Source organism: Mus caroli, unplaced genomic scaffold, assembly GCF_978045245.1.
Source record: "Mus caroli unplaced genomic scaffold, Mus_caroli_1 scaffold_1, whole genome shotgun sequence".
NCBI classification, from domain to species: Eukaryota; Metazoa; Chordata; class Mammalia; order Rodentia; family Muridae; genus Mus; species Mus caroli.
In genome coordinates this window covers 55,585,204-55,600,625 of record NW_028227256.1, presented here as the reverse complement: position 1 = coordinate 55,600,625, position 15,422 = coordinate 55,585,204, and the positions used below count along the sequence as shown (strand labels likewise).

Here is a 15,422-nt window from a genome sequence, read left to right as displayed (position 1 = left end):
ACTTTATTGATCCTGCTAATCCATGAGCATGGGAGATCTTTCCATCTTCTGAGATCTTCTTTAATTTCTTTCTTCAGAGACTTGAAGTTCTTATCATACAGATCTTTCACTTCCTTAGTTAGAGTCACGACAAGGTATTTTATATTATTTGTGACTATTGAGAAGGGTGTTGTTTCCCTAATTTCTTTCTCAGCCTGTTTATCCTTTGTGTACAGAAAGGCCATTGACTTGTTTGAGTTAATTTTATATCCTGCTACTTCACCTAAGCTGTTTATCAGGTTTAGGAGTTCTCTGGTGGAATTTTTAGGATCACTTATATACACTATCATATCATCTGCAAAAAGTGATATTTTGACTTCTTTTCCAATTTGTATCCCCTTGATCTCCTTTTGTTGTTGAATTGCTCTGGCTAGGACTTCAAGTACAATTTTGAATAGGTAGGGAGAAAGTGGGCAGCCTTGTCTAGTCCCTGATATTAGTGGGATTGCTTTCAGCTTCTCACCATCTACTTTGATGTTGGCTACTGGTTTGCTGTAGATTGCTTTTATTATGTTTAGATATGGGCCTTGAATTCCTGATCTTTCCAAGACTTTTATCATGAATGGGTGTTAGATTTTGTCAAATGCTTTCTCAGCATCTAACGAGATGATCATGTGGTTTTTGTCTTTGAGTTTATTTATATACTGGAATATGTTGATGGACTTCCGAATATTGAACCATCCCTGCATCCCTGGGATGAAACCTACTTGGTCAGGATGGATGATTGTTTTGATGTGTTCTTTGATTCGGTTAGCGAGAACTTTATTGAGGATTTTTGCATCGATATTCATAAGGGAAATTGGTCTGAAGTTCTCTATCTTTGTTGGGTCTTTTTGTGGTTTAGTCATCAGAGTAATTGTGGCTTCATAGAATGAGTTGGGTAGAGTACCTTCTGTTTCTATTTTGTGGAATAGTTTGTGAAGAACTGGGATTAGATCTTCTTTGAAGATCTGATAGAACTCTGCACTAAACCCATCTGGTCCTGGGCTTTTTTTGGTTGGGAGACTATTAATGACTGCTTCTATTTCTTTAGGGGATATGGGACTGTTTAGATCATTAACCTGATCTTGATTCAAGTTTGGTACCTGGTATCTGTCTAGAAACTTGTCCATTTCATCCAGGTTCTCCAGTTGTGTTGAGTATAGCCATTTGTAGAAGAATCTGATGGTGTTTTGGATTTCTTCAGGATCTGTTGTTATGTCTCCCTTTTCATTTCTGATTTTGTTAATTAGGATGCTTTCCCTGTGCCCTCTAGTGAGTCTGGCTAGGGGTTTATCTTTCTTGTTGATTTTCTCAAAGAACCAGCTCCTCGGTTGGTTGATTCTTTGAATAGTTCTTCTTGTTTCCACTTGGTTGATTTCGCCCCTGAGTGTGATTATTTCCTGCCTTCTTCTCCTCTTGGGTGAATTTGCTTCCTTTTGTTCTAGAGCTTTTAGGTGTACTGTCAAGCTGCTAATGTGTGCTCTCTCTAGTTTCTTTTTGGAGGCACTCAGAGCTATGAGTTTTCCTCTTAGAAATGCTTTCATTGTGTCCCATAAGTTTGGGTATGTTGTGGCTTCATTTTCATTAAACTCCAAAAAGTCCTTAATTTCTTTCTTTATTCCTTCCTTGACCAAGGTATCATTGAGAAGAGTATTGTTCAGTTTCCACATGGATGTTGGCTTTCTATTATTTATTTTGTTATTGAAGATCAGTCATAGTCCATGGTGATCTGATAGGATGCATGGGAAAATTTCACTATTTTTGTATATATTGAGGCTTGATTTGTGACCAATTACGTGGTCAATTTTGGAGAAAGTAGCATGAGGTTCTGAGAAGAAGGTATATTTTTTTGTTTTAGGATAAAATGTTCTGTAGATATCTGTTAGATCCATTTGTTTCATAACTTCTGTTAGTTTTACTGTGTCCCTGTTTAGTTTCTGTTTTCATGATCTGTCCATTGGTGAAAGTGGTGTGTTGAAGTCTCCCACTATTATTGTGTGAGGTGCAATGTGTGCTTTGAGCTTTACTAAAGTTTCTTTAATGAATGTGGCTGCCCTTGTATTTGGAGCATAGATTCAGTATTGAGAGTTCCTCTTGGAATATTTTACCTTTGATGAGTATGAAGTGCCCCTGTTTGTGTAGCTAGTCTATTAGTCTATGTCTTTGTATTGGGGAATTGAGTCCATTGATATTAAGAGATATTAAGGAAAAGTAATTATTGCTTCCTATTATTTTTGTTGTCAGAGTTGGCATTCTGTTCTTGTGGCTGTCTTCTTTTTGGTTTGTTGAGGGATTACTTTCTTGCTTTTTCTAGGGTGTGGTTTCCATCCTTGTATTGGATTTTTGTTTTTGTTTTTGTTTTTGTTTTTCTGTTATTATCCTTTGAAGGGCGGGATTCGTGGAAAGATAATGTGTGAATTTGGTTCTGTCGTGGAATACTTTCGTTTCTCCATCTAAGGTAATTAAAAGTTTGGCTGGGTATAGTAGCCTGGGCTGGAATTTGTGTTCTCTTAGTGTCTGTATAACATCTGTCCAAGCTCTTCTGGCTTTCATAGTCTCTGGTTAAAAGTCTGGTGTAATTCTGATAGGCTTGCTTTTAGATGTTACTTGACCTTTTTCTCTTACTGCTTTTAATATTCTATCTTTATTTAGTGCATTTGTTGTTCTGATTATTATGTGTCAGGAGGAATTTCTTTTCTGATCCAGTCTATTTGGAGTTCTGTAGGCTTCTTGTATGTTCATGGGCATCTCTCTCTTTAGGTTTGGGAAGTTTTCTTCTATAATTTTGTTGAAGATATTTGCTGGTCCTTTGAGTTGAAAATCTTCATTCTCATCTACTCTTATTATCCGTAGATTTGGTCTTCTCATTGTGTCCTGGATTTCCTGGATGTTTTGAGTTAGGATCTTTTTGCATTTTCCATTTTCTTTGATTGTTGTGCCGATATTCTCTATGGAATCTTCTGCACCTGAGATTCTCTCTTCCATCTCTTGTATTCTGTTGCTGCTGTTCGCATCTATGGTTCCAGATTTCTTTCCTAGGGTTTCTATCTCCAGCGTTGCCTCACTTTGGGTTTTCTTTATAGTGTCTACTTCCCTTTTTAGGTCTTGGATGGTTTTATTCAATTCCATCACCTGTTTGGTCATGTTTTCCTGCAATTCTTTAAGGGATTTTTGTGCTTCCTCTCTAAGGTCTTCTACCTGTTTAGCAATGTTCTCCTGTATTTCTTTAAGTTAGTTATTAAAGTCTTTCTTGATGTCCTCTACCATCATCATGAGATATGCTTTTAAATCCGGGTCTAGCTTTCAGGTTTGTTGAGGTGCCCTGGACTGGGGGAGGTGGGAGTGCTGGGTTCTGATGATGGTGAGTGGTCTTGGTTTCTGTTAGTAAGATTCTTACGTTTACCTTTCACCATCTGGTAATCTCTGGAGTAAGTTGTTATAGTTGTCTCTGGTTAGAGATTGTTCCTCTCGTGATTCTGTTAGCCTCTATCAGCAGACCTGGGAGACTAGCTCTCTCCTCTGAGTTTCAGTGGTCAGAGCACTCTCTACAGGCAAGCTCTCCTCTTACAGGAAAGGTACACAGATATCTGGCGTTTGGACCTCCCTCCTGGCCGAAGATGAAGGCCCAAAACAGGACCTGTCCCAGAAGCCATGTTGTTTCGGCCTGTCACAGAAGCTGTTAGCTTCTGTAGTCCACACTCTCACCTGCACAGACTAGTCTCGGAGGGATCCGGGAACCAAGATGGCTCCCCCAGGTGCTCCTGCAAAGCCCTCCAGGGCAGGGTGGACACCTATCCTCTGGCCAGGAAGGTGCCCAGATGTCTGGAGCCCGAAAAGGGGGCTGACTCAGAAGCTCTGTGGCTCCCGTGTGTCCCAGAAGCTGTTAGCTTCTGTAGTCCACACTCTCACCTATGCAGACTATTTTCAGTGGAGTCCTGGAACCAAGATCTTGAAAGGTTGTTTAAATTTTACTTTAAGATAATACGATTCTGGAGGAGTGAAATGAGGTGGGGGAGGGATATAGACAAGCAAGATTATTCACATTGACATTGTTGAAACTAGGGGATAGGTGAGCTTATTTTACTCTTTCTCTACATTTGGAATATTTTTTTAATTTCTTGATTGTGAAAAAACCCCTTATATTTAAAAATGATGACATATTTTACATAATAGGAACTCATGGTATTATCTTAAAAAATATATGCAGGATGTAAATATAGTTTGTTCCTGTTTATAGGAAATTATGTAAGTCTGTTCCTTTAGAATGCAGAAAATTCTGGAAGGCATACACTCAAGTATTCTCACTGGTCATCTCTGGATGGTGTATTTTTGATATTTTTCACTTCCTTAATCTTTTCTGTAATGACTGTCTCTGTAATGAGCTGATTTCAAGTTAATATACACATACATACAAATAAACCTATATTCTTTTAAAAAAGAAAGAGTATTTTCTATATGTAAAATGCCATTGTAGTTCATGGTATTCCTTTCCATGCACAGGGCTGAGAACATGGTTCTCAGTAAATGTTCACAGCAATGCAACCCAGCCCGGAGCAGCTCGAGCTATACTTTTAAAGAAGCTCATTTAAATTTTAATTTTAAATAAAACAATTTTAAATTTATAGGCTCAGAAAAACAGGCTTCCTACAGTCCCATGTCTAATGTGTAAAGTCAGGCCTACCTGATTTCAAAGAACCCCCCAAATTTTCATAACAGGTGTCATGAGGGGAACAGGAAACATAATTCTAGCATTCTGACCCTATTTTTCAGGTTTTAGTACCTGAGCTACAAAGTCTCTTTCTCTATGTACAGGTGTGTGTGTGTGTGTGTGTATGCACGCACGCGCGTGCATACACGTATGTATGTATGCATGTGCATGTATGCATCATCAGGCTCTGGGGCATGGGAACAGGGACGGGTCTGGTCCTGAAAGACAGGGACACTACTGATTGTACCATAGACTCCATGTACTGTCATGTCTACCTATCTATCAGTGTCTTCAGGATTCAGATCTCTCCCTGTCTGGGCTCACCCGAGAGTAACTCTCATGCAGCAATCATGAGTGTTGTTTTTAGTTCCCTTCTGCAATTCAGACACATAACCCAAATTAAGAAATAGGGCCATTTGTGCTCCAGTTGGAGAAGGACAACAAATTTCCCGGAAAGTTCTGTGCAGGACCTGCTGTGAGGAATCTCTTCATGCAGAGCAAGCTATGTGAACTTGAGGAGGACTGAGGTCATAGGAACTGAGCAGATGCTCCCAACTCTGCAACGTGCTGCCTCTGTGACATCACTGTGTGTCACCTGTAAGCCTAGCCAGCAATAGTTAGGCAAAGATTGTACACTTGGATCACAGTCATGACTCAGTTATTCAAGATGTGTATTTGCTTTCCTGTCAAGTAGCAACCATAAGGTGCCACTCTCCAGTGAGAGCCTGTGTCAGCTCAGCCTCTGCCCTTGTTATGGGTGCTGCCCTGTCTCTGTTGTCCCTGTCTCTGTCTCTGTTGTCCCTGTCTCTGTTGTCCCTGTCTCTGTCTCTGTCGTCCCTGTCTCTGTTGTCCCTGTCTCTGTTATCCCTGTCTCTGTTGTCCCTGTCTCTGTTGTCCCTGTCTCTGTTGTCTCTGTCTCTGTTTGCTTTGGTTTCTGAGTGGTTTAACTCTCTGTGGTTACTTTTGCACCACAACAGGAGCCCCTGGCCTTGCAAGACTGCCTTGTACCATGGACCCCAATCCTTTCATCTACTGCACCTGCTGTGACTGCTGCAAATTGGGACAACCAAAGCTAATCAAGACCCCTTATCCACTTCCAAAGACCCCCACGGGGAAGTTTAAGTAAGGATAGGCTGGGTTGGACTAGGTACAGGAGGTGAAAGTTTCCTTTGTGGTCCTCTTTGTCTTATAAGACTTCCCAGTAGAGAGCTTGCCACCAATTCCCCACAGAACAGGGTGTCCTGCATTCCTGCCTTCCCCTCCAGCCTGGGTGTTGCCCTGATCTTGCAAGCCTGTTTGACTCAATGGCATTTCAGTAAAGTCCCAACTTTGCAATTTGGTAGTACAATGTGTGTGTGTGTGTGTGTAAAACACCCAGAGAGCTTTGGTGCCAGCTGCCCCTCCCCAGGAACCTGGCCTTGAGGTTCCTGCTGATGACCAGGAGATAGTAGATAAGAACCCGCACCTTGGACCTGAGGTCTTAGGGGCCTCGACTCTCCACAGTCCCAATGATTACATTCCAGTTTGGAGTCAGCATGGGCACACCCTTATCTGGGAAGATTGAGATAGCTTTTATTGATTTCCAGTGTTCGTTTATTTATTGTTTCCAGGCCAGTTTTACCTCCACCAATTTCAAAAGAACGCAACTTGCTCCTGTCCCAACCAGGAAAATCTACTGTTTCCCCAAAGTAAGTACTTTTAACTCCATGAAGCAATGAATAAAATAATAACACTACACAAGAGATCAGTTTTCTCTGAGAGCAAAAAAAGAGTACACGCCTGCTCCCATTCATTTTCGACTTCTTCACTGAGGCCCTGTACCAACAAATTACCCTAGGTGCCCAGGAGACACACACAAACATACACACACACACTCACACGCAAAAGATCTCATGGCTGACTTGAACTAATTTGCTACCAAGGATGTCAGAAAACTGCCACAATCCATTGATTTGTCCCCTCAACCAAATCCATGGTGATTTCACCTCAGAGAAGGCGAGGAAGCAGTGCCTGGCTGCAGAGAGGAGCCTACAGCCCTGGAGAGTGGGAAGATGGAACATGGCACAGACATGGAGGTGGTCAGGTGGCTGACCTAAGATGTAACTGTGTGGGGCCAATGCACTTATGAGAAAGAAAGTGTCAGTCAGCAATAAGATGTGAACGCTGTGCAGACAAACACAGGGGACACGGGAAGGCTCTGAATGTTGCAAAGGCATGGAGTTAATTTGCCCTGAGAGCTCCAGACTGCACCCACATCCATTTGGACTGCTCCCTCAATGGGCCCCTATACCAAAGTGACCCCAGCTCCCCAGAGTGCTCCTCCAGAAGGGCAGAGCTGGTGACACCAGGGTGCAGCTCCCTGAGCTCCACCTGTTTGCTGCTCTGCTTCTTTCTGAGCACATTTCTCTCTTGCAGGGACAAGGCCCAGTCAGGAAAGGCAGAGAGCAGCAAAGCACCTTCTGTGAGTAAAAATGGGAAAAAGGACAGGGTGAGCATTTATCTGGCGCCTACTGTGTGCAAGCATGAGGTTTTTACACACTCACTCTGCCAAATCTTAACAGAGATCCTCGGAGAATTGCTTATATTATTAATGGTATGCATTTGAGGTGGCTGCTATGTGGCCAAACTTTAACTAACCCCAGCTATTCTCCTTGGCTATGGAGGTCCCTGGGGGAAAACAGATGGTAGTGGGTTAGGGTACAACTCATGCCCCAATATAGGAAGCCAGAGACCTTGAGGCAGCTGTCAGGGCACCTATGGCTGTCAAGGGCCAGGACACTGGCCTCACATCATGAGTCTTCACAGTTCTGACACAATTGTGAGATCAGGTGTGACTGCCCACAGCCACACGAACCGGTTCCTCCTGAAAGGCAGGCCGGGGCTAAAAGCAAATAAATGGGGAGAAAAGGACGAGGCCAAGACAAAATGTTGTTCAAAGCCCAAAGTTTACTAAAAATCTGTGTTTATATAGGGGGAAAGCCCAACTCCCACAGATCCAGTCTTAATGCCCTTCGCCAGCCTATAAGCAATCTGTCTGACAGCACTGGTTTGGCAAGAAGGTGTCAATCATTGGGTTGCCTGCTGTCTCTGGAATCTCTCAGGAATCTCTCAGCCTCTCAGCAGGTAGCAGTGTCTTGGAGAAGAACAGCAACTGTGCCAGAACCATAGAACCATCTAGGTGGGAAGGCTGCACCCTAGGTGGTCTCATTCTCAGTGGCATCGAGGTCTGAGTCAGCCTACTCAAGGTTGGGGGAGGCTACAATCAGGTTATATTGACATTTTAGAAAATGAACGTTTGCCAGGCAGTGGTGGTACACGCCTTTAATCCCAGCACTTGGGAGGCAGAGGTAGGCAGATTTCTGAGTTTGAGGCCAGCCTGGTCTACACAGTGAGTTCCAGACAGCCAGGGCTATAAAGAGAAACCCTGTCTAGAAAAAAGAAAAAAAAGAAAGAAAATGAACTTTCTGGTAGGATGTTGTGTCTACTTTGTCTTATGGTTTTATTAATCCTTCCCTTCCTAAAACAAGAACCGTGCAGCCCTTTAAAGGGCTTCAATGGTTGGGAACAAAATAAGCAAAGAAAACCACAATCACCCCATTGGGTGGAGAGGTTATGAACATTGGAGGCAAATGAGTGGAAGTGCAGACAGCTGGGACAGTGTCATCAGTTTTATGATTTATAATGCAGTGACATGACGTGGCGGGAGGGTGTGCCTCAGCTGGCCAATGCTGAGGCATCCCTCCTTGAGGTACCAGCCATACAATGAGTCTAGCAGAAAATGAAGCTTATTTGGGGGAATGAGAAGGGGGTGAGGAGGGATTAGAGGCAGAGAAAGAAAGAGGACTAGAGGATGAGGACAGAGAAGAACAGAAAGAGAAAGGAGAGAGAAAGAAGGGAACATGGGGTTGTGGGGGCAGAGAGGTCAAACAGTCCTTTTATAGCAAACCAGGCTCCTAACTGGCTGTTGCTTGGTAACTGTTGGGAGGAGTTTAGAAGAAATGCTAACCTTCAGAGTCAAAGCACAGGATGCTGTGCACTTACTTGATCCAGGATTGAGCAAGGCTTAAAGTAAGGTGATGCAGAGAAGCCACTTAGGAGACACCACAATGGCCGGGGTGGCTCCATACTGCTAAGTGTTCTGCACGTCTCTAGATGCTACAATTGTATCCAAGTTAGCCACTGACTCTGCCAGAGTTCTGCCATGTCATCTGATTGATACAGGAGGACTAACTAACTCACTGAATGTTTGTGTCCTTGCTAATCATCTTCTTGAGAGTTACTTTGTTATTTTTCTCCCTTAAAAAAAAGCCTTTGAAGTTTTTTGTGCGGGTTTTTCTTTCTTTTCTTTTTCTTTTTTTCTTTTCTGTTTTTCTTTATTTCTTTTTTGCATTTTTTATTGGATACTCTATTTACATTTCAACTTTCACACACACACACTATTCCATTCTCTCCCCCACTTCTATGTTCTCCCATCCACCCACTCCAACATACCCCCTCCATTTCATTCCCTACACTAGGGCATCGAGCCTTCACAGGACCAAGGGCCTCTTCTCCCACTGATGCCTGACAAAGCCATCCTCTGCTACATATGCAGCTGGAGCCATGGGTCCTTCCATGTATACTCTTTGGTTGGTGGTTTAGTCCCTGGGAGCTTCTCAGGGTCTGGTTGGTTGATATTGTTGATCTTCCTATGGGGTTGCGAACCCCTTCAGCTCCTTTAGTCATTTCTCTAAGTCCTCAATTAGGGACCCCATGCTCAGTCCAATGGTTGGCCACAAGCATCCTCCTCTGTATTTGTCAGGCTCTGGCAGAGCCCCTCAGCAGACAGCTGTATCAGGGTCCTGTCAGCATGCACTTCTTGACATCCACAATAGTGTCTGGGTTTGGTGACTGTATATGGGATGAATCCCCAGGTGGGGCAGTCTCTGGGTGGCCTTTCCTTCAGTCTCTGCTCCACACTTTGTCTCTGTATTTGCTCCCATGAGTATTTTGTTCCCCTTTCTAAGAAGGACCGAAGCATCTACACTTGGCACACTTGGTCTTCCTTCTTCTTGAGCTTCATGTGGTCTGTAAATTATATCTTGGGTATTCGGAGCTTTTAGCTAATATCCACTTTTCAGTGAGTGCATAACATGTGTGGTTTTTTTGTGATTGGGTTACCTCACTCAGGATGATATTTTCTAGTTCCATTCATTTGCCTAAGAATTTCATGAATTCATCTTTTTTTTTTTTTTTTAAATTCCAAGACAGGGTTTCTCTGTGTAGCCCTGGCTATCCTGGAACTCACTTTGTAGACCAGGCTGGCCTCAAACTCAGAAATCCACCTGCCTCTGCCTCCCGAGTGCTGGGATAAAAGGCATGCACCACCATGCCCGGCTGAATTCATCATTTTTAAATAGCTGAATAGTACTCCATTGTGTAAATGTACCACATTTTCTGTATAAATTCCTCTGTTGAAGGACATCTGGGTTGTTTCCAGCTTCTGGCTATTATAAATAAGGCTGCTATGAACATAGTGGAGCATGTGTCCTTGTTATATGTTGGAGCATTTTTGGGTATATGCCCAGGAGTAGTATAGCTGGGTCGTGAGGTAGTGCTATGTCCAATTAACTGAGGAATCAACAGACTGATTTTCAAAGTGGTTGTACCAGTTTCCAATCCCAGAATCAATGGAGGAGTGTTCCTCTTTCTCCACATCCTCGCTAGTATCTGCTGTCACCTGAGTTTTTGATCTCAGCCATTCTGGCTGGTCTGAGGTGGAATCTCAGGGTGATTTTGATTTGAATTTCCCTGATTACTAAAAACGTGGAACATTTCTTTAGGTGCTTCTTGGTCATTAGAGTTTCCTCAGTTTAACTTGATTTTGTCATGGAATATCTTGTTTTCTCCAAATATGGTGATTGAGAGTTTTGTTGGGTATAGTAGCCAGGGTTGGCATTTGTGTTCTCTTAGGGTCTGTATGACATCTACCCAGGATCTTCTAGCTTTCATAGTCTCTGGTGAGAAGTCTGGTGTAATTCTGATAGGCCTGCCTTTATATGTTACTTGACCTTTTTCCCTTACTGCTTTTAATATTCTTTGTTTGTTTTGTGCATTTGGTGTTTTAACTTTTATGTGACAGAAGGAATTTCTTTTCTAGGTCAATCTATTTGTAATTCTATAGGCTTTTTGTATGTTCATGGGCATCTCTTTCTTTGGGTTAGGGAAGTTTTCGTCTATAATTTTGTTGAAGATATTTACTGGCCCTTTAAGTTGGGAATCTTCACTCTCTTCTATACCGATTATCCTTAGGTTTCATCTTCTCATTGTGTCCTGGATTTCCTGAATGTTTTGGGTCAGGAGCTTTTTGCTTTTTGTGTTTTCTTTCACTGTTGTGTCAATGCTTTCTATGGTATCTTCTGCCCCTGAGATTCTCTCTTCTATCTCTTGTATTCTGTTGGTGGTGCTTGCATCTATGACTCTTGATCTCTCTCCTAGGTTTTGTATCTCCAGGGCTGTCAACCTTTGTGATTTCTTTATTGTTTCTACTTCTATTTTTAGGTCCTGGATGGTTTGTTCATTTCCTTTGCCTGTTTGATTGTGTTTTTCTGTAATTCTTTAAGGGATTTTTGTGTTTGCTCTTTAAGTGCTTCTACCTGTTTAACTGTGTTCTCCTGTATTTCCTTAAGGGGAATTATTTATGTTCTTCTTAAACTCCTCTATCATCATCATGAGAAGTGATTTTAGACCCGAATCTTGCTTTTCAGGTGTGATGGTGTATCCAGGACTTGCTATGGTGGAAGATCTGGGTTCTGATGATGCCAAGTTAACCTTAGTTTTTGTTGCATATATTCTTATGTTTACCTCTCACCACCCGGTTATCTCTAGTGCTACCCGCCCTTGCTGTCTCTGACTGGAGCCTGTCCCTCCTGGGAGACTGTCCCTCCTGTGATCCTGGTTGTATCAGAACTCCTTAGAGTCCAGCTGTCTCTGTGATCCTGTGATTCTGTGATCCTGTGATCCTGAGATTCTGGCTGTGTCAGAGCTCCTGGGAGTCAGGCTGCTTCTGGATCCTGAAATCCTGGCGTGACCAAGTTCCTGAGATCCTGTGATCCTAGGATTGTTAGAACACCTGAGAGTTGAGCTTCCTCTGGGTGTTGTGGCACTGGTTGTCTCCATTTTTCTGATGGGGAAACTGAGTCACAGAGACGTTAAAAAGCTCCAGGATTAAATATACAAACTTTGGTCTGTCCATTTCAAAAGTTGAGCAGTTCCCACACTGCCCATCTACTGCCCATAATGGAGGAAGGGGAGGAGAAGCAGAGTGGTAACCATGGATCAGTTGGCACTGCTGAGTTTAATGGGCCCCTGGGGGCCAGGTGAGTGTTGGGACTGGATCTGAGAGTAGTGCCTGGGGGAAGGCACAGAAGGGTCCTGGGCCCTAGAATTTCAGAGAATTTCTGCACAGCATCAATGTGTATAAGATGTGAGGAAGCTGTCTTAGGGTTTCCATTGCTGTGAAATAAACACCATGACCAACGTTACTCTTATAAAGGACAACATTTAATTGGGGCTGGCTTACAGGTTTAGAGGTTCAGTCCTTTATCATCAAGGCAGGAAGCATGGCAGCATCCAGGCAGGCATGGTGCAGGAGGGGCTGAGAGAGTTCTACATCCTCATCTGAAGGCCACTAAGAGATGACTGGCTCTCATGTGGTTAGGGGAAGGTCTCATTGCCCACCCCCACTGTGATACACTTCCTCCAACAAGGCCACATCTGCTCCAATAAGGCCACACCTCCTAATAGTGCCACTCCCTGGGCCAAGCATTTTCAAACTACCACAGAAGCACCCAGTAGATGGAGGAACCTCAGCTCTTCTGGGTTCACAGTTTCCATTTGTCTTCTGCCTTGTGACTCAGGAAGTGATTCAAGTGTCACCTGGCTATACACTCATTCGAAATCGAGAACAGATTTCTGTCACCTTGGGAGATGAGATGTTCAACAGGAAAAAGCACTTGGATTCAGATGTCTTGAGCAAAGTCAAATTTTCCAGGTAAAGTCTTTGGGTCAGCACCGGCTTCTCAGAGCTGGCCCTGCCCAACTAGTCAGCCCTGCTTGGCACCAGTTAAGCGCCTGACATCTACACCCATGCCACAGGTCCTTGACAAGAAACAGCTACAAGGATAAGGGGTCCAGCCAACATGACTAAAGAGGCAAGTGCTCCTGCCAGGAAGGGATAGGTGAAATACCCAAAAAATGGTCTGGCTTCTGAGTATGGGAATGAAGAGCAAAGCCAGAGATTTTGGAAGCCTGGAGTATGTGTTTGTTTCATTCATTATAAGTAACCCAAAGTGCCCATGACTCTGGGAGACACTTTTAGGCGGGTTCTATCCTGTTAAACAGCCACCATCTGCTTTCTCAGAAGCCCTGCCTCTTGTTTCTATCCTCTGATGTTATACTCATATCCAGCCACACATCTCAGTTCTACTTCCTAAAACCCTCATTCATGTCTTCTAGTCAGGCCTCTCCTTACTACATCACTGGAGAGCTCTCCCAGTGTCTCCTCTTTCTAGCCTTTGTCTGCTGTAAGAACTACTGTTCTGAAGCCACAGTGGGCACACACTTTTAACCCTGTACTGGGGTGTGTGTAAGGGGTTGATCTCTGTGAGTTAAAGACCATCCTGATCTGTATAGCAAGTTTCAGGACAGCTAGAGCTATGTAGAAAGACCCTGTATCAAAAACAAAAAGCAAGGAAGAAAAGAACTATAGTTCCAAGATCTGGAAAGATGTTCAACAGATCAAGTTAGTTCTTATCTCTAGCATCCCTGTAAAAATCTGGACATGGTGACACATGCCCATAATCCTAGCAATAAAAGACAGACAGCAGAGAATCTCTGGGGCTCATTAGCCAGCTGAATGAGTTGAAACATTAGTTCTAGGTTCAGTGAGAAAACCTGTCTCATAAAATGAGTGAAGAGTAAACAGAGGAAGACACTTAAAATTGATCCCTGTCTTCCATATTTGCACACGCACACGTGCATGCACACACACACACACACACACACACACACATTTTTATTTTATTTGGTCGTTGCTGTTGTTGTTGTTGTTTTGAAGCACTATGTTGCTGTATAACCCAAGCAGGACACTACTACCCTATTCTTGAGTGTTGGGAGTGCAGACACGTTTGCACACACATATTCATTTGCTTCTCCTCTTAGCCGCATCCTCAGGCAGTCCTTGTCTACTGGTGCCTGTCAGCATGAGTCTCCCCACACTTCCTCATTTCCTAATCCTCTGACCTCTTAAGTTCGACTATTGATAACCACACTCTGATAAGTGTCCAACACATTGTTATTTCTCTTCTGCTCAGTGGAACACCACACCGCCCACATCACTTCCAGCTCGGTTACCTTCAGAGCTAGATGCCAGGTACAAACACTCTACTATGAAACGCCTTATCAACCACTGCATCCCCATGCCTTAGTGGTGGAGAAGACACAAACAGACCAGAGTCAGGCAGTCTGGGGGCCTGGCTGTGTGAATAACAACAAGCTCTCTTGGTGATAGAGTGTTTGTCCCACAGGACTGATATCATTTCTGACCTTCAGGAGCAGATTGCTGAATTGATGGCAATAATAGAACAGATGAACAGAGACCACCAGTCTGCCCTGAAACTGGTGAGTGACCCTTGTATCAGCCAAGCCCTCATAGCTAATACATTCAGATTACCCATGTGCCAGGTAACATGGCAGGCGGGTCACCACTCTACTGAAGCGTGGTATCCAAGCACCAAACTCGGCATAGTGTGCAGTGAGCAGTACCTTCCCTCCTCCATCCTCATCCATCTCTGTAAAAACTCAAAGACATTGCATTCCTGGGGTTCCAGGTGCCTCTGGGTGTGTGTGTGGTAACACTGTCTCTTCTACACTGCTAACACTGTCATGAGATTCATAGGCATCAGAGGTTGCCAGGCTATTGCTAATGACCCCAGCATGGATGATGCATCCTGTGTCTTGGAAAATCTTCTAGGAAGCCACAGGGCCCACCCTCTATTACTATGAAGGTCCCAGAGCCCATTCTTCAGAATCAGCTGGAGTCCTTTCAGTCTGGAGGCATATGTATGTATGTATGCATACACACACACACACACACACACACACACACACACACACACATATAGCATTCTGCCTGCATATACACCCGCAGGCCAGAAGAGGGAACCAGATCTCATTATAGATGGTTATGAGCCATCTATAATGGTTCTGCTGGGAATTGAGCTCAGGATCTCTGGAAGAGCAGCCAGTGCTCTTAGCCTCTGAGCCATCTTTCCAAACCCTCTTGATGCATTTTTAACAGGTGACATTCTTAGCATTTTGGTTATCAGTTCCAGTTTTGAGCCTTTTTTCCCCAGCTCAAGCAGGTGACCAGGGCTGGAGTAACAGACCACAGCCTGAAGGGAACCTTGAGGCTCTGCCTTCCCACAGCAGCCTTTCATGCAGATTAACCTTAGGCTCTCTGAATCTTACAGTCATGGACTGGTTCGAGACCAGGATTCGAGAAAGGTTCGAGAAAGGTTCGAGACCTTTCCCACCTCTGCTGGGCTGATGTCTTCTACAAAAGAAATCTGAAGCTTGATGAAGCTTGTGGAATGTGGTGGGGCTTCAGGCAACCTCACATTTTGACTCACCAGCACAAGCCCTGTGCCACGCA

At 43.7% G+C, this 15,422-nt stretch overlaps 1 protein-coding gene across 2 annotated transcripts in view; it reads left to right on the top strand.

Moving 5' to 3' along the window:
• LOC110288745 (flagellum-associated coiled-coil domain-containing protein 1) overlaps positions 1 to 15,422 on the top strand; it is a 46,258-nt gene that overhangs the window by 3,661 nt on the left and 27,175 nt on the right. For both annotated transcript variants that reach the window (XR_015047275.1, XM_085838506.1), the window contains exons 2-6: positions 5,707 to 5,851; positions 6,340 to 6,417; positions 7,145 to 7,190; positions 12,628 to 12,761; positions 14,296 to 14,389. Coding sequence is in view for 1 of the 2 variants with exons in the window: in XM_085838506.1 (XP_085694632.1) it covers positions 5,739 to 5,851; positions 6,340 to 6,417; positions 7,145 to 7,190; positions 12,628 to 12,761; positions 14,296 to 14,389 (465 nt within the window). In the remaining variant the exon portion in view is untranslated. The remainder of the gene's footprint in view (positions 1 to 5,706; positions 5,852 to 6,339; positions 6,418 to 7,144; positions 7,191 to 12,627; positions 12,762 to 14,295; positions 14,390 to 15,422) is intronic.